The sequence below is a fragment of the Lagopus leucura genome, unplaced genomic scaffold, assembly GCF_019238085.1.
Source record: "Lagopus leucura isolate 7727_CA_CO unplaced genomic scaffold, USGS_WTPT01 Super-Scaffold_100004, whole genome shotgun sequence".
Lineage (NCBI taxonomy): Eukaryota > Metazoa > Chordata > Aves > Galliformes > Phasianidae > Lagopus > Lagopus leucura.
The window spans coordinates 43,129,826-43,152,643 of record NW_024962264.1 but is presented as its reverse complement, the minus strand read 5'-3'; the positions used below and the strand labels follow the sequence as shown (position 1 = coordinate 43,152,643).

At 34.4% G+C, this 22,818-nt stretch overlaps 1 protein-coding gene across 1 annotated transcript in view; it reads left to right on the top strand.

Moving 5' to 3' along the window:
• Positions 1-22,818, top strand: part of TUSC3 (tumor suppressor candidate 3) — a 107,974-nt gene that overhangs the window by 70,153 nt on the left and 15,003 nt on the right. The window contains exon 7 of the mRNA XM_042872123.1: positions 15,836-15,899. Within this exon, the coding sequence (XP_042728057.1) occupies positions 15,836-15,899 (64 nt within the window). The remainder of the gene's footprint in view (positions 1-15,835; positions 15,900-22,818) is intronic.

Here is a 22,818-nt window from a genome sequence, read left to right as displayed (position 1 = left end):
AGGTTCTCAGCTTGTACTCCTGCAGTCCCCTGTCTTGCACAATTCTACAAGGAGCTTGGAGGAGACCGAACCAGGACAGTTGACCTAAATTGGCCAAAAGGGAGGTCCCATGCCCTGTGGCACCATGCAAAAAAATTATAGAACAGTTGGGTGTTGGCTGGGAGTTGGGAAGTACTGCCTAGGAGCTGGCTGGGCCTCAGCCAGCAGGTGGTAAGCAATTGTATCCTGCAGAAGAACTGTGGAAGGGTGTTTTCTGCCATTGTACTGCTTTGTTAGAAATAACCATGAAATGATTTGAATGGAAAAAACACTTGAACGTTTTTGCTATTAAATGCCTGTAAAACAATCGGCTCTTAGCAGACTATTTAGGAATAAGATCTTTTGTAAAAGCCAAATTAAAATAACTTTTAAATATGCAGTAGTCAAAAGAGTGAACAGTTTTTAGAATTATAAGGACAGTCTACTGTAAATTCTGTGTTTCATGCACTGTTTAAATACATTCCAGAAAAAGCTCAGGAAAGAACGCAGGATCAGCTTAACTATGGAAGTGCTTCTGTAGGTGGAATGATAATGGCTAACTAGGAAAGCAAATGACATGCAGATCTGAGTGAGGTCTGTTAAATAATGACATGGAAAGTAGGACGAATTTTCAGTTCATTCTGATTAAATTTGAAGGCAATGTCTTCAAAAAATGTAGTTCTACACATTAATTAGAAAGCTGTGAAACTCCTTGCTTCAGGCTATTACAGATATTTAAAATTTACAACTTTCAAAAAACTGCTGCACAAACTTACAGCTAGAAAACCTGTTCAAAATGGTAGTTTCAAGATAGACTGCCTAAAACCAGGAATACTGCTTGGGCGACAGTTTCTCAGAGGGATTCAAAGAGACCACTCTAGATCACAACCAAGATGTAAATATTAAGCTGTAATGTCATTAATAAGTTTTATCTAAACTATCAGGTGCAAAGTTGTTATTGTCTTTGTTCACATCTTTTAATAAAATAAAAGCATGAGTTAGGAAATAGTTGAAAATTAACTGCAAATAATTCAAGTGTATGTACTTCAGGAAATATGAAAATGCTGGAAGTATAGCCACAAAAACATTTTAATTACTTGATCATTAAAAAAAAAAACAACAAACAAATTGAGAAATAGTAGAGAGATAGTACTGGCTGTTCTCATCTTGATGTGTGATTGGAATCATTGAGAAGAATGAGCACATACATTACACATAGTAGCTTCTAGCCATCACAGTTCTTTTCGTTGTCGAGGTGGGTATTACAGTAAAAATCAGTGCTTTACTTATCACTCTCTTGCTCGGCCTCTAACTTAATGTTAAAATAAAATTCTTTAATTCAGAGTGAATGATTTTACTTAATAGTTTGTAACATGCAACTACATGGCTTATTGCATACTGTATATATTTCTAAATATTGACATTCTGCAGTTCTGTGTCCAGTAAACTGTTAGTGTGAAATATTGGTTCTCTTGAAACATAGCAAAACACCTATGACTTCTTTCAAATCAACATTTCATATTAGTATTTTCTGTACACAGAAGAAACCTCTGTGCACTTTTACAAATAGCACAGCACTGGAATTCTGCTGTAATTGCGAGGTTTTGTAATTGGAGCTTTAGAATTCATTGTGTACTGTGTATAAACTAGATGGCAAAAACTTTACTTCGTTTTCCTTTTATTTAAAAGATTTTCAGAAACTGCCTCTTGTGCTAAAAGAATCGCTAATTAGTTTTTAAGAACTGAGAAGAATCCTGAAGGTCCAAAGACTTTAAAGGAGACAAAATTCATTATGCAGCCAACAGTAGCTCCTCTACTACTGGGAACAAGCTGTGTGTCAAAGTGATGGGATGTCTGGAGAAATGATCTTTGGACTGTGTTTATGTTGTTAAGTTGAAGTATTTGCCCGCATAGATCAGTTTTGAAAACTGATACAATACTGGGGGTTTGGGGAGTTGTTGACTTGAGTTTTGGTGTAATTCATTTAGAGAAGGTAAGAAACACAACATTAGAATTTGCTTGTCTCAGTAGTAAATTAGTGATTTAATTAAATTTAGAGAAGTGCAGCAGGTTGAGGGTAGTGTTCAGCCTTGATTCAGGTTCAGCTAGTGAAGAAGTTTCCCATAGATCTGAGTGATGAGGCTTCCAGATCCTTGATCAGCTTGTTAGACTGTTTTTGTACATTAATTTTCATTTAAAAATTTATATATGATATGTGATTAAAAACTATACACAGTTTTCCCCTTCTCTATAGTACCTTCAACTGTTATTCTCCTTTCATCTGAGTAGTTATTTCTGCCTTAATTTGCTGAGTATAAATTTTTATTTTTGATGTATGAAAGCTGTTGTCCTATGCTTGCGGTTCTTCATGTGATGAAATGTACCTATACTCACAGTTACTGAGAAGATTCTCTCAAAGACTTCTAGGCTTTTATTTTTCATAAGTTACAGCATTTCATAGGTAATACAATTATTATTTTTTTTACCTTTCTAAAGAGCATATCACATTGTTCCTAAATCTGCAGATGTCATTTGCAAATTTCATGGCAGCAGATTATTCAGTGTAATGCCAGATTCAATATGTAGTACCCACGTTCACCACTACTAAGTGTCACCAAATGAGTTCTTACCCCAGAGAGGTACAAAAAAGTTCTAATTTCTAATTTTTGTATTTTATATACAAAATTGACAGAATATATTTGGCCTCACATTTTTTTTCTTAATGTTAAATTAATATTTCTTGTTTTATTTTTATAATAAACAAAGTTCGGAAAAGAAATTCTTTTCTCAAATACAAAGCATAGAAAGGATATTCTTTAATTTGTACGCTTTCTTGGGAGGTATGTCAATTTTATCCAGATATGTAGGCTGCACAGATTGAAAGCATCTTTTTCCTGTCATTTAGCCTGAGGAAATTGATAGAAATGCTTTTCAGACCTTGAACTTTTCTCTATTTCTTTTTTTTTTAATTGGGAGAACAGTTTTGTATGTGCTCTATTTTGTATTTTATTTCTGTTTATGTTTCACTGTAATATTCTCTCACGTTCTTATGGTTTCTTTGTGCTATTTCCATCTCTTCTAATTCATTTTTTTTAAAGTGGTACTTTGCATTTAAACCCATAACATCACTGAGAATCGTAAACACCTCCCTGGATTTACTTTACCGTCTCCTTCATGGTATATCAGCTTTTCAGAAATTCATGTGAGCAATTAATCTTGTGGATTTTTATTTGCTTGTTTAGCTTTTTTGTTCTGCTTTTTTGTTGTTGTTATTGGTTTTTTTTGTTTGTTTGTTTGTTTTGGCCTATTCTCAGTGGCCCTGTCAGATGAGATGTTGATCTCTCTTTTTTGACTTTCTTCTTCAACCTCTTTCAGGCATCACAGCTCTTTTACATTTAACATACAAATGCTATTACAAAAAATGTTTTGTGGTAGTGGTTTCATACTGATAGTAGTATGATGGAGATGAGCTGTCTCTCTCAGCATCCATCCTCAAAAGAACAGAGGAAGAAAAAGGGCTCATGAGTTGAGATAAGGACAGGGATATCACCAATTACTGTCACAGGCAAAACAGACTAAACGTAGGGAGCTGAATGTTGTTTTTTCCATGTTTCTAACAAACTAGCGCAGTGAGAATTAAAAGCCAACTAAAAATGCCTCCAACCTTTTCTACCTTCTCACCCCAAGTGATGCAGGGAACAGGGAAGGGGGCTGTGGTCAGTCCATGATGCTTCATCTCTGCTGCTCTTCCGTGGTCGGTCACTCTGCCTCTGCTTCATGTGGAGTCCCTCCCACAGGATGCCATCCTTCCCAAACTGATCTTGTGAGTTTCTCACAGGCTGCAGCCCTCCAAGTTCTGCTCCAAGGTGGTTCCATGCCTCAGGGGCCTATCCATCAGGAGCAGACTGTTCTAGCGCAGGTCCCCAAATGTGGCAGCTCCCTCAGCCCTCCTGCCCCCCCAAAGACTCCTCTCCCCAAGGCTGCAGCTCCTGCATGGCTGTCTGTGGGCTGCAGCCTCCTCTCAGACACATCCACTGCTGCGTGCATCATGGGTTCCTCCATGGCTGCACATGAAGACCTTCTGTATGTGGTGCCCATGGATAGCCTGCTCCACCAAGGACTTCTCCTGCCCTGCAGGAAACTTCTGCTTCATGCCTGGAGCACCTCTTACCTTATTTCTGCACTGACCTTGCAAGCTGCAAGGCTACTTCTCTTATATTTCTCACTCTTCTTTCTCAGCTGTTGTTGCACACTAGTTCTTCCTTCTCTTACATCTGCTCTCCCAGTGATACAGTGAGTGTTGCTGATGGATTCAGCTCTGGCAGTGGTGGGTCTTGTTTTGGAGCTGTTGGGATATAGCTCATTTCTGACACAGGACAGCTGCTGGGCACTGCTCATATAAGTGTCCCTGCAGCCCCCTACTAACAAAATATGGCTATGTGAGCCCCATACAGTTGTTTTCATCGGTATTTAATGTTTTAATTGGCAAATCAACATATTCTTCTGAATAGTGAGCCATCTTAGGTTTTACTTTTCACCAACCTTGCCTAAATTAATGGCATTTCTTTTCAAACTGCTGAGCATATACTACAGTCTAACTTGAAAATCTAACCATCACTTCAATTGCAACTTCAAAGATTTGTGTGGTTGGAAATTTAGTTTGTGCGTGCTTAATGTATTGTAATCCTATGTTTACTTCTCTCATATTAGAATTATGCAGTTGCAGTAAGATTTACTCAAACCTGAAGCAGCAAAACAAAATTTTTCTGGGTAAATTCTTAGTCTTTGTTCATAGCTTACATCTGAGAAGTTCATTACAACAAAAATAGAAGATTTCTAGCCAGTGCAAAATAAACTGTTGGTCCTGTACCACTCCCTTCTATCACTTAACAGTAAGTAGCGGCCTATTAATTGTTTTGATTTTTTTTTTTTTAATTCCAAAACCAAAATGTATCATAAAAGTAAAATTTAAAATTTGAGTAATTTTATGAACTTAGACTTAGTTGCACTTTGAATCAAACACCAACTTCTGATATCTGTAGAGTGTGACTAAGGTTATTCTCTCCTAATCTGAAAATGTACTACAATTTCACAATCAAATGTTTGTAAAAATCTTTTAACTTCTGTGTATGCAGCTGTCAAAGTCTGACATGAACAAGCAGTTGTTGTGTCTTACCAGAATCTCTCCTTTGGCATCAGGTTACTTTTTCCTGGGTACCTGAGAAAGCTCTATCGTCTGTTGATTTTCTTCTTTTAGGTATTATTAGTTATGACTTCTATAGTAAAGCTGGCATTTTAAATATTTCTGTATAATCTTGAATGTACTGGTCATTTTGAACTTCACTGCTTTTTGCAGTTATGTAAGTTTTTGGTTCTTGACTGTGGGTTTTGTTTGTTTTCTTAGTCAGAGATGGCTGACAGAAGGAACTTGAACTGCAGCTTCTCTTACCCGTAGCAATATTTGATTTGTATTCATCGTAGGCTGGAATACTTGTTAAGTGTAGCACTGTAGATGGGTCTGAGGTTTTGTGTCATAACATATAATTTTTACCTACAGGCTTTTATAGCATATTAAGTTAATGCTTGCAATGCTAAACAGAACTATATAAAATACATCATTATAAATTTGATAGCTGCTGAAGTACAAGATGCTTAATGGTATAACACATCTATTGAAAAAAATGTGCTCTCTTGCACATTCTAATAATTAGGTAATATCTGCCAGTGTGCTAAACAACGAATTTGAATAAGTGACTCCCACAGCTGCCTTCATAAATCATGGATTCAAAGCATTTGTTATTGTGAAATAAATTTCTATTTGTCAAGTCTGTCTACTTTCAAATTTTATATTCCAAACATGGAGCAATTCCTTTGTTCTCAGTTTGTCCTGGTAAAGGCTTCATTTTGCTCGATTTCTATGTCATGTCAGCAGTACTTTTTATAAAATAGGCTAACTAGACCCAAACTGCCATGCAGAAAATTGCTCTGGGCAATACAGAGTAATTTTTTTAATAACTCAGCTGAACAGTTTTTTATAAAATACAGCCTTATTCTAGAATATTGATGTGAATGTGAAAAAGCAGTGCATCAGCTCTTACTTTCTAATCCATTTTCTCCCCTGAATTTTTTGTTCAGACTTTTTTGTAAAGCTGTAAGTATTAATTACCTGAAACAAAGACTAAATAAGAGAGATTATATTTGGAAGAAGACAATAAGGATGCACCCTTTTTTCCATTGAGAAAATTCTAGTCTAGATGTGGGTTTTCTGTTGTGATGAAATTACTAAGGTAGCTTGTAGAGTTGTGGGGAGCAGAGAGATTAAATACAAAAAAATAAGTCTTGGGAAAAAAAAAAAGTTAAAGAAGGAATGTAAATAAGTTTTCTCCAAGTGTTGTTTGCTTGAATTCAGATTTCTTAAAAGCTGGATTAGAGATGTTCTTTTTATCCCAAGAGTAATGTTACTATGTAATACTGTAAAGCTGTAGTATGTAATAAAGTTTAAGTCTCATTATTTAAAGCTTTAGATTATTAAACTGTATCTTACTGTAATACAGAATTTTAGATCTGTTAATGCAAAAAAACCCACCCACAACAGTTATAAATATTTTAAGTTTTCATGCTTAATTTTGCTAATCATGCCTGCTTAGTATTTATCCTTCCCTAGTTACTTAGCATTTAAAACAATGCTCCAAATATACAAATACCCATTATACCTGCACAAGATTATGTGCAGTTCCAAAAAATGATGAAAGTTACACTGAAGCTTGCTGTTAGTCTATGAAACCTATAGTTGAAATAACTTAGTATTTCCCTAAACTGTGTGCAGCTGAATCAGGGGCTGCATCTACTGTTCTTGAGATAGGTAGTTACACCAAATTCAGGATTGTTTCCCACATTCCCTCATTGCTGTTAATTGAGTATGGGCTCCAGTAATTTGGAATCACATAGTTCATTCTCCTGCTTTGGTTTCCTCATTAGAAGTTTGGGTTCCATGACTATAGTTTGCCTTCCACGTGGTAAGCAAGCAGAATATATTCCAAAACAAATAGTAATATTTGAACTTCAGTTGTTCAACTGACTAATATAATTGATTTGATGCTCACCTCTGGCTGAAGTCATGTTTGTAGGAATGTCATTTTTCTCTGAGATTTTTGTCTTCCTTTTATGAGTTGATTTAAAAGTTGCTAAGTTGTTAAGCAAAGCATCACCAAGGCATCACTAGCCAATCAGCTAGTCTGTTGTGTAAACTTTCTCACTGTACAAAAATGCTATTTCAAAGATGCTGAAAATTTTAATTCTATTTCTGCTAAAGTCTCTCATATGCATACTGTGTGTTATAATGCCATTTCAGGGAAAATAAATTTGTTGTATGCCAGTCTTTTAGGTAACTTGGGAATTCAATGTCATAAAGGTAAAAATTATTTTATTCCTAATGAGAGTTCAGGTCTGGTTTTTTTCCTCTTAAATTCACTAAGCAGTGATTCATCAATGAATTGCTGTATTTTCTGTCTTGTTATTATTCAGTAATTAATGAATTACTAACAACAAAAAAAAAAGAGTTCTCTAAGTAGGATAATTTCAGTACTAAAGCTACATAGCTGAGCAGAGAGTTCACAGTTTTTGATTTGCAAGGTCATCTCTACTAAATAATTCCTTTCATAACACTTCTAGATGTTCCAAATAATACAATAAAAGCTGTTTAGAGGCAAATTTATACTTTGGTTTATACTACCTAATTTGGTAGTATAAAGTAACCAGGATTTGTATACTATCTTAAATTATACCAACTACCTTTCCCAGACAGTTAGATGGCAAAACTAAGCAGCATCTCTCCACTTTTACCCTAGGCTTGGGAACCCAAATTGTATTCTGTACTCAGTTCCAGATGGACTCTGTGGAAGTCAGCCAGCACAGTCTGTCTCAGCTAACCAGTCCTGTGAAATCTGGCTGCTTTCTCTGAACTGTTTTGGTTTGAGGCAACAGTGAATGCAGCAGAGAGCTCAGGCATGGAAGATATAACTCATATCAACTAATTAACAAGTGAATCAAGGAGTCTGTGTGAGATTGTTATACCTAGCTACAGTACATAATTTTTTAAGATTCTCAGTGTATTTCTTAAACACGGAGGAAATTATGCATAGCATTTAAACCACCTAATTCGATATAGTTAATATGTTTTACACTCATATTAGGTAAGAGGTCATCTCAACACCTGAACTAACAGTCAAAGTAAGGATGTTGGGATTGGTTAACACATAACAAATTTTATTTGGAAGGTCCAATGCTGAGTTTCTAGATTGCCTGACTGTTTTGTACCACGCAGGAGCATAAGCTGAACAGAATTACTAAGTGAATAGACACTACCTCTAGTAATTTGGTCTAGGTCTCACAGTTTTTGTGTGTGCACTGTAACTGTTTTCTTAGTCCTCATCTTGTTGATTTGTATAAGCTCAATTAGATTTCATGTAGAGGATAGCCACTGCTTAGAGAGAGTACATACTAGCAACACAACAAATAAAATTTTCACCGGAGCGGCATTCTGTTGGCTTTCATTTGATTGGAGATGTTCACAAAGCTAGTAGCTTTCTAAAATTTATTTCCTGTGGGTTACAGCTAAATTAAACTCATCTGATTTCATTCTTAAATAAAAGAAAGATCCCTGAAAAAAACTGCTGTTTCAAGTATTTACTGCACATTTCTTGCTGTAGTGATATATTTTCAGTTTGCCAGAAACAAATTTATTATATCGAGTTTTAAATTAGGACTGAGTTTATATTTATTTAGTTTTTAATACTACATTCAGCTGTGAAGCCGTTAAGCATCATTTGTAGATATGTCTTTTTATTACCGTGTATCTATAGTTAAAAAAAATATTACTATAATAAGCATTTGAACATTGTCGTAACTTTGGAAATGAATATATGATTAGATTAGTCACAGGTTTCTGAGCTCATTAGGAAATGGAGTCACAACTTAGTATGTTTTTTTTACTTTTGATAGAGATATTACTTCAAATATTTATTTACTTTTTCAGTATTAAACTCTTTAAGATAAACTCATGGCCTACCAGGTTCTTAAGCTAAACTTCTTATTTCTGTGTATGAACTCAACAGGTACTATTACTTCGTAATAAGGATATTTTAGAGAGCATGCTCCAGGTGAAACTATGTTGTTCTTTAGATAGCATGATGTGTAAACAAGAAGCTGCAATGAAGGAGTTTGAAAGCTATGAGCCTGAATGTGTTTCACTGTTCTGCTGAATCTTCCTGGAGAAATTCATACATAATCATGAGAACAAACAGTAAAAATTTATCCTAATGTTTGACCTTGAAGTGTTTCTTTACCGAATGAATTAGTATTTCTCCATACCATGGTTGACCGTTTTCTGCATAAACACTTACAACGATAAAGTACATGAATAGTATTGTGAGATAGTTTTAAAACTTGTGCATTTTAAGAATTTAAGTACTGCAGACAGTCAAGGCACTCCTAGATGTTAATTTGAAAACATAAAGAACTCTGGTGTAATAAAGTGTTCTTATTATTGTTTATTTGTTCTATAGATTAAGAGAAAATAACAAATTGTTACAGCTAATGTAAGTTCTTGGCAAAATTGATTGACTGTAATTGAAGTAGGCCATTCTGAAGACATACTCATAATTAAGTAATCCATAGCTTTGCATAATGTTCCTCTTTTTCATGAATTTCATCCTGAACGTTGATGTGCTAAATTAAGACAAATTGATAGTGTTTTATCCTGTTTGTGTGGAGTTTATAAATTTATTTTGCAGTAATTAACTAGTGTGTTACTTTACCTCTTTCTATTTATACTAGCCTGAATTTGGATTGTTCTCCTTCGCAGGGGATAGTCTTAATCTTGAGATTTCTTCTATGTGTGATCTAAATTTGGATATATTGATGTATGAAGTGTTAAATCATGAACATTCAAAACTGAGGTTGAATAGAATTTAGTCCTCAGAAAGTTGGCAGAAAATAGGTTTAGATTGGGTATAGTGTAAACCTAATGTAGACAAGATGTAGTCGGAATATTTCATTTGTCTGTCTGTAGCTGAGTTCTGTGCCATCTTTGTTGTCATGTGGATGTACAGCTGTTTCACAGCAGGCCACCCATATAACTATAAAGCATGCAGATGCATTTTTTTCTCCTCCACTTCAGGAGATCAGCAAGCAGTTTCAGAGGTGATCAGCTAGTTAGTCCTCCAGACAGAAGTTCTCTAGCAGTCACATGCACAGAATACAAAACACACAAAAACCGTCCTAGTAAGAGCTGTCTGAGGAAGGAGATCAGGCTGTGGTGATGAGGCAGGGCTCAGTCAGACAAAGGAACTAACATCCTGCTTATATTCAGCAATCTCCTCCTCCCCCTTCTTGCCTTTTTCCCATGCTTGCTCTTCCCCCATCCACTTTATCCCTTTTTCTTAGCTTTTCTCCTCCCAAATGAGCAATCTACCCCATTCATTATATCCATAACCACCACCTTTTGCGCTTCTGATACTGTTCTGTGAGTCCTGCTTGTTTCACAAGATTTAACTATCCAAAAGGCCCTGAAAGTCCTCCCTAGGGTTAATTTGTGAATACTGGCTGTCTCATATAACTTCACCATAGCCACATGTGAAATCAAGCTGTTCCTCACAGTACTGCTGGCAGCTTTTATCAGACACTATTCTGTCAGACTCCTCCTCTGCTGCCATCTGTCACAAGTCAACAAATTATAACAGAATATCAGTGGAAAGGTTCAATCTCTACCACCTTACCACCACCATCCTCCTTTAATGTTGTGGGTCAGTGTAACAAAACAGGAGACATTACTTTGAGATCAGCCCTTTCATTTATTTTTAGGAAAGGATGCTAGAACACTTGAAATCATGTTTTGGCTTCAGTGGAAAACTCTGGAAGTTAACTGTACTGCCTTAATACGTGTAACTCACAGATGCCTTTTTTTCTTTCTTTTTTTTTTTTCTTTTTTTTTTTTTCTGATTGCTTTATTTATATAGCATTAACAGAAAGTGAGAATAGAGTACAGATAACATTTAACTCAAGTAATTTACTGAACGTGACAACTATCAGTCTTGATGGGGTATCGCAAGCATATGCTGTACTTAGGGAAATTTAAAAATGTATTATACTGTTGTTATCCTTGAATAGCTTAGTGAGGGATTATATGTATGTGCCATCTGCAGTTCTATTACACTAAATATTTAATGAGTTTACAAATAGTAGATAAATATTTAACACTACTTCATAGAAACTTGCATTTAGTAAACAATTGTAACTGCCAAACATAATGGCCTGATTTAGTTAAATTGTTATTTCAGTTAGCAATTCAAATTGCTTCTGAGAAATTAAACCTGAGATAGGACAATGTTAAAGGTGTAAAAGGGCATGTTGTTCAAAGAGCTAGCCATTCATATTTCAGGTCTACTATTAATCTTACTAGCACAGCATTTGCTGTTTTCTCAGTTGTGGTAATTCTGTGATTGCGTCTGTTCTGATGGACTTCTGCTTTATATGGTCTTCCCCCTTGATGCTTCCAAAATGAAAGAAAAATACTGAGTTTATTCATGAGTTTATTTAAAGCATTTGCCTAGAGCATTCTCAGCCAGATAGACTTCACAGAGTTTCCAAATGTGAAGTGGATTAAGTGTCAGAAAGCAGAGAAGATAGCAAAAATGGAAATCTTACTTCTCAGTCCCTTAGTAGTTTGTAGTCTCAAATAGAATTTCACAAAAATATATGCCTTGCATGTAGGTTGTTCAGCAATTTTACAAAGGGAAGGAATTGTGAAAATAAAAACTCCACACATAACAAGTTCCTTTATGTTAGTTATCTGGATTCAAGATGACCAAAATTCAAGAACTTTATGCAATTAAAAGGCGTTGTGGATCACAATTAAACTATTGAGAAAACTGGTTGAGAAATATTGAAAAGTTGATTTGTCATAATATATATATATATACATGTGGTCATTAAATGTATTCTATTTTAGGTAGGTATGGGCTACAGTTGGCTATGAGTTTCAAAATCTGACGAGACAGTGGCCATCATGGTATATAAAACTATTATTACATATGTGTAAATCCATATCCGTAGAAATAAATCTGTAGATTTTGAGTAGCTTCATAGTGTTATTATCTACCTGTAGGGTAAGACATGAGGATAAATGCCACATCGTTCTGACTATTCAGAAAAACTCTTCAGGAACAGCTGTTTGCCATTGTTTTTGTGTATGCTACTTGTCTTCCATCTTCTAAAATGTTCTACTCTGGCTTTTGTCTATTCTTTAGAATACAGATATGAAAATTAATTGCAGAAAAAGCAGAAGTAATTCCTTACATGCAGTGGTTATGACATTCCCCATTTATGACATTACCCATTTGATGTAGGTCCAGTCAGTGGCAAACTCAGGTGATTCACATTATATTGTTAAATGCAAGTTATGTTTGTTATCTGAAGTCTGAAACAGACTTCTACTTTCTCAGCTTATGTAGTGCCATTCCTTGGACTGACCTGCTGCTGTTGTAGAGATGTACCATCTTGTTGTTCTGAGTACTTGGAGAATAATGGCAGGGGGAACAGTCTAAGGAGCCTCATGATTACCTTAAGTTTATTACTAAATATCTTGAAAGGATAGCTTACCTAAGCAGATTTGGAATAGAACATAAAAAGATAAAATAAAAACGAAAAATATGTATTTGTGGGCAATAAACATTTATTTAACATTTCACCTAATGTTCTTTCTACATCCCTTTTAAGTTAATCTGACATCTTTTTATGTCTTAGTTAACTGTGCTATGGTGGTGAGGTTTTTCTCAGTTAAGATAACTACTTGCTTTACTTTTAGCCATTCTTATCCCTCCTCTGGGGAAAGAGCAATAGGTAACAATTGTTTCTTATTAGCTTTTTAATATGCACATAAAGTCTCCAGAACTGAATCAAAGTTCACCTGCTTCCTTGAAAGCAAGGCTATGCCTTTGGCAGCCCACATTTTAAAAGATATAACATCAATCCCTTTGAGATGTTTAACCAGAAATTCATATTCATCATCTAGTTTTCAAAGTAGAATCTTTGCTTTAGGTCTTCTAGGCAGGTTCCTTTCCATGTTTCATTTTGTTTGATATAGTTTAATTCAAACTTTTTGTTTGCAAATGAACTCTGTCTAGTCCATGTATTTTTCTAAGTATCCGATGATATCTTGGTATCTAAGTATTGATAATGAGAATATGTCTTTTCATAATTTTTTGTTCTTAAAGATTTATCTTTAGAGAGATTGATCTGCTGATGTGTTTTGTGCCATGAAAGCTTCTCAAACAGCTCCTGGAAAATCCTGAAATGAAAAAAAAAATAATGATGAGATATATATATCTTACATTAGCCATAAAATCAATTTCTTGGGGAATTTAGTGAAGAGCGAGGTAAAGATTTCTAATTGAAAACTTTGGATGAAAGCTAAACAATGTAATGTTGGTGGACTGTTTGAAGAGAAGAATGATTCCTGTGCTTATTTTATGTGTATGTATGTAATATGCTTTGAATTCTGTTCCATCAATCATGTTACAATGTTTTAAATTGCTGACATAAAAGTGTAAAATGAGTATAAAGCTTGTCAATAAAAATGACCGCTCTTATCTAAATATTTTACAAATACAGAAGGTATTCATAGTCTTAACAGTAATACAACAGCCACTTTTATTAAATGAAGATAATAATGTTCACTCTTAAACACAGAGCGTATTTCTTTTCATTCCCACTGCATGTTTTCATAGATTTTAGAGTATGTGTAGGCAGCAACCAGTAGTGGTTATGTGAAAATGCGCATAGGTATGTATTAACTACATAGTGTTATTAGACTGTGTTGCACTTTTCTGTCAGAAAGTCCATTGTTTATTTTACTTCACCTCATGTTATCAAATACAGTATATATTTAATTATTAGAAGGTTTAGGTTATAACTTGGTGTCATAGCAATAAAAAGAGATGTGTACTGTTAGGTGCACTTGAATGCAGATCCAGCAAATGTATTTACGCCTATGTATGTATGTATTGCTTTAGCTGCATGAGAAATAGTGACAGTCATTATTTGCAGCACTGTGGTCGCAACTGATTCAGAGTACATTAGAGAGCAAAATCTTAGCAGTTTTTTTCATCACCTTGCTGGAGGAAATTGTGGATAAAACAATCTAAATCTAGCCTGTATTTTATACAAAGATGAATTTGATTGAGTAAATGTGAATATTTGTATTGACAGTGGGATTGTGTTCTCTAGTTATGGTTTTATATGCTAAGAGCTTTTTCATACCACTTTGCACAGGGCAGCAAAGAATGGTGATTAAGGATCAGTCTATTAAGGAGCATTTTAACTTCATCTTTACTTTTTCTTAATATGAAATGTTCCCATTTCCTTCCTTTTTTTATATCACTCTTTTTTGCCTTAGTGAGATTTATAAGGGCCCTGACAAAAAGTCAGGAAATATAGATTGGCTTATTGTCATAATCATACTGCAGTGAGGTAATCACATGAGATCAGTAATCTTTATCCTGTTGAGGAAAAAAGACATTTTACTTGAGAGATTGAGTCTTTAGATACATGAAGCTCTTATGTGCTTTAGCTTTGAATTAGTGATTTGGATGAACATAATATGTTGAATTTTAAAAGCAGTAGATAACCATCCATTGAGTAAAAAATGTCTTATAGTATCTTATGAATGACATATTTAGACAGTGAATTCACCAGAACTTAACCTGTGTGGATTAAGGCATTCTTTTGTATCCTAAAGTGTCAGAACGTTTCAAATTGGAATTGTTCTGAATCTTGACATCAATGGTATTTAGGCAGAACTATTCAAGATAAAATGAATTAAAGCAAAACGTTAGAGCTAGAAGAAGCAAACTAATAAAACCCTGAAGCCATGTGGAGGGCAAGAAGTTTCCTTTTTCTGTAACTTATCGGGAGTGAGCATTTTTTTGTCTATTTAATTGGGGTGAAATTTGCATCTGTGCAATATGTGTAAAAATACTTTGAGAACAAAGTATATTTAATTTCACATTTGGTAGCACAGCAAACTATTGAACAATTGTAATTGATACAGTAGAGGTAAAGAGAGAACTTTGTTCATTTCATGTATTTACAGTCCTTGTTACTTGTTTGATATCATGGCTAGTAAAAAATAAACAGTAACGATTTTTGAATTGTATGCTGTATTAACAAGCAACATACAAAATGAGCTCATTAACAATGAATACTTGGAATTATTCAATTTAGCACCCATGGTTGTGTTTACTACAATTTCATACGAATGAAACATTTTGTGTATGAATTTTATTTATGATTTTTAATGGATCTAAGAATACCTTCACTGAAAAAGATGGAATATAGTTTTTATGAAGTAACTTCAGTCAGTCTAAGAGCAAAAAAGACTGACATATTAAAGGCAGCATTTTAAGTTTCAGTTTTAACTTCATTCAGTCCTGTGCTGAGGCATGTCCTTGATTTCATCAGCTTTACTTCTCTGTATGTCCTGAGCAAATAAATGCATATAATTTCCTCCACTTTGGCAGTGTGAAAATAACTGAACTATATGTTTTATATTAAGTATTACATCCTGTGTATATGTATGATTTTCTTAAATGTTGTTTATAACATTACTTTTGACTAAATTTAGATCCATCTGTATGTGCTGTTCAGCTATGTCTGCTGCAGTCTATATTTTTCTGCAAAACAGATTTTATTTGCATTCACATATGCCCAACTGCGTCATTTTCAATTGAATTCTTATTTTATTATTATTTTTGTTTTTCAGAGTTACATACATGGAAGCAGTCAGGCTCAATTTGTTGCAGAATCACACATCATTCTTCTACTGAGTATCCTTCAGAATCATGATGAATAGAAAAAAAGCAATCTGTACTATTAAGTGAAATTGCATTCACAGTGAACAGCTTTGAACTTTTGAACAGGTATTGTGTTTTGCTATAGTATATGATTAAATAAACATTCAGTGTTGTTTCTATATTTGCTACCATGGAAAGCTGGTATTGCTTTTCACTAACATGTGCCTTATCTCTTTTTTACTTCTAATGCCTGGTTATGCCTCTAATGTTTTTCCATTCAGTGCTATTTTTGAAGTGTGGTAGAAACTAATTTTCTTCTCTTTTTCATTCTTTTTAAAAAGTTAAGCATTATATTTTGGGTTATTTTACCTGTTTTAACTGATAAGAACTTGCTAGCTCCTTAAATTGAAATTTATTAATAATGTATAAAGAGATGCTCTGTCCTCTAGTAGTCTTTGTGGAATCTTTTTTAATTATAGTTGTTTTTCTTACTACCTAATCTAAATAATTTCCATCCTGTTTTTAGGAGAATAATTAACCCAGTCCCATTAGTTCTCACATTATCTCCTGACATTAATTTCAATTTTTCATTTCTATTGATTGACAGCAAATTACACTTTTTGTGCCAAATATGTCTAAAGAATGTGTAAGAAAAATTAAGAAAAATTCATATACTCTTTGGTTTAAGTCTTGGTCTTCCTCAGCTGTGCTCAGCAAGTGGAAACTGCAGTCACTATTAACTGCTATTATAGTAGAATTGTTCCTTTACAAGTGTTTCCTCTGAGGAGAACAAGAGGAAAAGCAATGAAGCAAAAGCTGTAAAGTAATCACTGGATCTCAGACTTTGATTATCTGCTCATAGCTACTCCCTTGTCCTCTCTCTGACATGACACCTGAGGACATATCCTGCCCTTCATCTGGCTTTCTTTGGCATTTGTAATCCAAAGAGAACAACACCATCATTGTCTCTTCTTGCTTCCTTCTTTCCCTCATCCGTTTCATTAATGTAGCATGACTTTTGCTACCTAAAAGCTTACTTGCTCCACAGATAGCCATGTCAAATTTAATTAAAAAATTATGATAATATTTTTTCAGATTATATGCAATATTCCCTAGTTAACTATACTAGTATGTCCTGTTCTGTGTCTGCTCCCAGTTCCAAGACAGGGTAGATACAGCCTTCCTTGAGCAAATCCAGTAAAACACCACAAAAAAGATTAGAGGACTGGAGTATCTCTCATCTTTCAGAGGAAAGACTGTTTAACCTAGGGTAGAGAAGACTCAGAGAGGATCTTACCAGTCAGTTTGTGTGATTTCCTCCCTCTTGGATGGAAATGAAGTTGATGGAGCTAGACTTCCTCAGTAGTGCCCTCTGACAGGATGAAGAACAGTGGATCCAGAGAGAACAGCTAGTTTCTCAATCTGAAGGTGAGAAGACACTTTTTACTGTAAAGGTGATAAAACATAGGCTGCCCATAGGTGCTGGAGAGTCTCCATCTGTGAAGACATTAAAAATCCAGCTGGACGTGATTCTGGACAATCTGCTGTAGCAGGTTACTTGATTGGGGTTGCTGGACTCAGGATGATCTCAGGAGTTCCCTTCCAACTTCAACTGTTTTGCTATTCTCTGAATTCTGTAGCTTTTGTAACACACCCTAGTTGCGTCAAAATTACATGATATTTAGTAAAGGTTTAGAGATACTTATATCATTTATATTTTCTAAATTTGGGCTCCTTTGCAAGAGAGAGTAAAAGATAGCTTTATCTGAAAGCTGCAAAGTCAACACTCAGTGATTAGTAATTGATGCATTTTTAAGCAGACATGGTAGATGGAAATAGTATGCATCTTATTAGTACCATCTCTAAGCCTTCTTTAGCATAGTCACAATTATTTTTGCTTTTTTGCTTTCCCCAAACTGCCACAATGAAAAAGAAAAAAAGAAGTTATCTGAAACAAATCTCATTTGCTGCATGAGAATGGGAAATATAAAAGCAAAACCAATCTAAGATGAAAAATAAATAAAACTTTTGTTCATGATGTATTTTGTTTGTCTGACTGAGACATGAAAGTGATATTCTTTTGCTGGCAGAGACTGTCTTTAAACTGAGAAGTTGGCTAACTAAATTAAAGCAGCTGGCTGAAAGAATACGTTTAGTGAGATTGTTCATTACCACTTGCAGAAAGAATTCTCTAAGGTTTCATTTCACAGCTCAGTACTATTGAGTTGGGATTTTGGACACAGGCATTTCACAAGTGACATGAAGTCCTGACAGATTTTTAACAGTTGTGCATGAAAGAATTAATATTTCTTTATCCTTGCCATGCTGCTAGTAATTATTAGCTGCTTCATTGCTTCTTTATTACTTGTTTATTCAGGAAATGTTGACAGAAAATATGGGAATTAGTAGAAAGTTTGCCAAACTGATAAGCAGTCATACATTCACTGCACTTGTTAAAGTTTAAAAGCTGCACTGAATTTTAAAGAAAGATAATACTTTGCTGGATTTGTCCTTTTTTTTTTTCTTTGCTTCCTTTTTACTTCATAGTACTTAGCACAAGGGCAAGGTTGTCACTTCCTGCTAGTTGCTGAAATGCAGAGTTGTGTTTCTCAGTAAATTTTTAATGTATTTGGTGAGAAAATATGAATTTCTGTTCCAATTCTATACTTGTTTTTACCATATAAAGATCTGCTGTTCTGACCAGAGCTGTAACTGCACAAGAAGGACAGTATTGGTTAAGGACCTGTGAATATATTATACATACTGTTTCATTTATAAAACCAAATTAAATTCAGTATCATGTATACAGTATTACTGAGTACATACTAGTTGTATGCCTAAAATTATTATAAAATTTAAAACAAATAGTTTTAGTTCAAAAATATAGTTACTACATCTTAGTGGTAACACACTGAAAGTAAGTAAATTCACTGTAATAATGATTCACGTTGGATGCTAAATCTGTAAAACACTGAAGAAAAATAGCATTTTGATTATTTGTAGAGATTAATTTTGTATTCCTGTATATTTTCCATCAACTAAATACTGGCATTGCACTTACCAGCAGGTCATACTAGCTGGCATGTTTGATTTAACATCTTTCTGAAGGCATTAAAAACAATACTAAGTTTTTCAGAACATTAAAGAAAACATTATTTCATTTCCAAAATCCAGCTTTTGATTCACTTTGAAGCTCCTTAGAGATGGCAGATGGAGGCCATCTTACTGAGGCTGCAGTTCACAGTATCTTACAACTTGGGTGAAGATTCCTTGTAGTAATTCAAGAAAAAAAAAGATCTATTTTGACATTGACCTTCAAATTTCAAGCTGCAATAAATAAAAATTTGAATTGACTTTAAAATTAGATAAACAGTTCTTTATGTAACAGGTAGTCCTTTTAATTCTGATATTCCTTTTACCCTACGAAGATTTGTAGGTCTTTCAGAATCATACATGTTGCTTCTGTTGTTTGAAATCAAATGGTCCTGTGGTCCATATCACGTGGGGATGCTGAATTGGCTGCATACACATGTATTTCCAGTCAAATTCCAGCATAAGGGAGCTTCACTTCATTTGTACTTATTCTGAGAGCATTGTAGTTCAGAACAATATCTCCACTGTGTCAAGACAGAGAACTCATCTATCTAAATTGTAATATGTCCAAATCTACAGAGTTGACTTAGCATCCCAATACAATTTTCATGTTAGAAAGAATACAGTGCGAGGTACCCATTTGCCAGTGCTTAAGCTGATTGAGAATTAATAAACATTGATGCACACACGAGTGCCTGTTCAGTCATTCAGCTGGCACTCCAGCTGTTAGTTCTGGTATACATCAAATATATTGAGTTCAAACCAAAACTGCCTGACCTAGTGCATGAGTACCTGGCAGAACAGTGAAATAACTTGCTTGGTTATGACTTATGGCTCTTTGGTTCCATTTGGATTTTTTGCCAACCTTGTAGTGTAATCTTTAGTAATATTTTCATGCAAAAAGAATTTTTACTTTTTTCAGACTGGCTCTGCTTGATTAGTTAGTTTGGCAATGAGGTTCAGCTAACGTCTGTTAAATTTCAAAGCATTCTGTGTTTCCTTCCCAGGAGCAACCAAAAACTGACTATCATTTTGCAATCATGGAAGTTTCATGTAATACATGGCAATATTTGTTCCTATATAAGCCTGATGATCACTCTTCTAAGCAACTGTATATAATTTACAAACAGAATAATTTCAGAAGTTACATAGTTTTATCAATATTGTGACTTGTCTGAGAAGTAAAGTAGTGATAAATAAGTCATCCCAGAAACAGATTGGTACTTGCTGTAGAATAAGTACGGCAGACTGTGCAAACAAAAAATACATAACTTAAGAGCATAGTATTGATTTTTTTAAATGGAAATATTTTTATTGTTCTTGTTAAATGGATGTGAAAGCAGTAACTTATATGGGAGCTATCAACATGTTAGACATTGCATAGTCTGTAATGAAAAGTTTTTACCTCTGAAGAGTTGGAATATCTGTAAGGATGCTGGGACTTCATAATTTACAAAGATGAATAACTGTATTCACATAAGTAATTGTGCAAAGACAATTTATATAGTATTTGTTGGCTATTACATAAACAAAAGAATATATCTAAACAAGTTACAATTTAACAATAAAGTTTAGCATATTCTCTAGTTGATTGTCATAGTTTACATCTTTGTGCAGCAATGACTTTTAATCTCATCTTTAGATGAGTTTAAATCATTTTTTTATTTTAATTTAATTTTTCAATCTGTTTCAGGCTTCGTAGAGTATAGATCTATCTTTCTTTTCTCCTCTCCACACTGAAAAACTGTACACATCCCTTACGGCAATGATGTTCGAGACTGCTGGTGTCTGATTTTTCAGCTCTTTCCTGGCAGAAAAGGGGTCACAGAGAATGACTTAGAAATAAAAATTTGCAGATAGAGATTTAACTGGGGAATTAAGAGCTGTCTTTTTAAGAGAGGAAAAATACGAAGTAAACTGTACAATCAGTTCTGCTGTTGGTATTAAATGTAGCTTTATCAGTCATTGAAATGTGCAGGGCTCAGCTGCAATTATGACTTGTGAAGATAGAGCAAGAAAGGTAAGGAGCAGTAGGGATGGAGGGGAGATGTTGAAGCTGAAACACTCTTTTGTTCATTTCACTAACCAGTACTTCTAATTAATGCCCATTGCCATTCCTTGTGAAATAAACTGACTTGAATGTAATGTGTCTTTTTCTTTATGCAATAACATTAAATCTTTACAATGCAGAGTAAGCTTAAAGTTACCATAAATATTTGTGTTATCCAGAGTTTGTTATTAGGCAAATTATTTCCACAGAAAGACGTAAATCTAAAGGCACTGTTATAGGAATTAGCAGTTAATATTAACCTGATAATCTTTCTCATTATTTCTGCTAAACCTACTAAACTTTAATGCTGATGAAAACACATGCAACTAAGTGAAAATAGAAATGTCTCTCCAGTTGGTTAATTTGAATTCCCAAGGCAGAATTGAATGTGACAGCTGTGTAGGTGGATATGAGATGTTGATTGAAAAGGAAAAAGAAACCTGATTGGTTATAAAGAAAAAGACAAATCTTTTCCATAGCAGTTAAATTACACCTATTATGAAAGATATTTCCTGTCCTATGCTGTGAATTTAATGAAGTGTACTGAGTGCCTCTTTGGTTTAATGAAACTTAAGCACAGAATGACTTTAAATGGAAACTGCCTTTCCGTGTGTCAGTAGAGCTTGTGCAAAGGTAGTCACTGAGTGTAGGAACTTGAAATTAGACCTAGAAATATATTTGTTTAGATCTCTGTTCCAAAACATTATCAGTTATTCACAATGGAATCAAATTATGTCCCCCAGAAATTATGTAAAAATGCCAATCAGAGCAGTGAGATATGCTTTCTATTTGTTCAGTCTTAAGGGTAAGAAAAAAAAAGATCACCACTGTTGAAAAATATGGATCGAATAAAACAAAATTATAGTATTTAAAGACATTTCTTCTTAACTATATAAATCAACGCTCAAGGTAACAAAACATGCTGGATGTTCAGTGTTCTGCTTGCACTTATCCACTAGTGTCTGTTAACCTTGTAGGATCTTTTGGAGGCTGCCTGACTCCTACCAGATGTAAGAAAGCATAAGGAGATGCTAATTAGAAAAATCAATAGTATTGTGATTGATGTTTCTTTCCATTACCTCATTCACCAACTGATTTGATCTCAAAATAATTCGTAATTATGACCTGTTGAGGAAAATACTAAAATCTCTTAGATGCCACTGAGATGCATAAGGACTTTATGTCTGTAGCTGGGTATTTGTCAGTACAATATGCAGTGTTTTTCATTGGCTAATTTGATGACAAATTTGTGAATTGCTCTCAAATATGGTGTGTGTCCCATGTATGAAATTGTTAACTCAGTGATTTTTCAACTATTTTCAGTGTCTGACTCTCTATAAATTTCCAGTGGAAGTGCAGAACCTTGTGAAATAAATTTAGCATTGCTCTGGCAATTGCCTGATTATCTGCCTTTTACAAATATCTGACTGCTAGTACACAGATGAAAAAGCATTCTCTAACTGAACGCTGAAGACAATAGCATTTTTCATTGTTTCTCCATCAGCTTACAGTTTTAATTGGTATTTCAATTGTTAACTGGCATAATTGTTTGGCTGAAAGGTGCAGAAACATAGTCCAAAATTAAGCTTTTTACCTTCTATTACTAAATTGAACGGTCCTTAACTGTTCAGCTAAGAATAAACTCTGTCTGTTATGGTACTGCACAGATCTTTAAAAGCAAAGGAAAGTACAATACTAGCCTAGAGTCATATATGATGAGATATGTGATATTCTTTAAAAAATCCATAGGTGCTTTGAGAGAGCAAAAGAAAAAGTGTGTACATGTGCTAAAAGATTGTGTACTAGCAA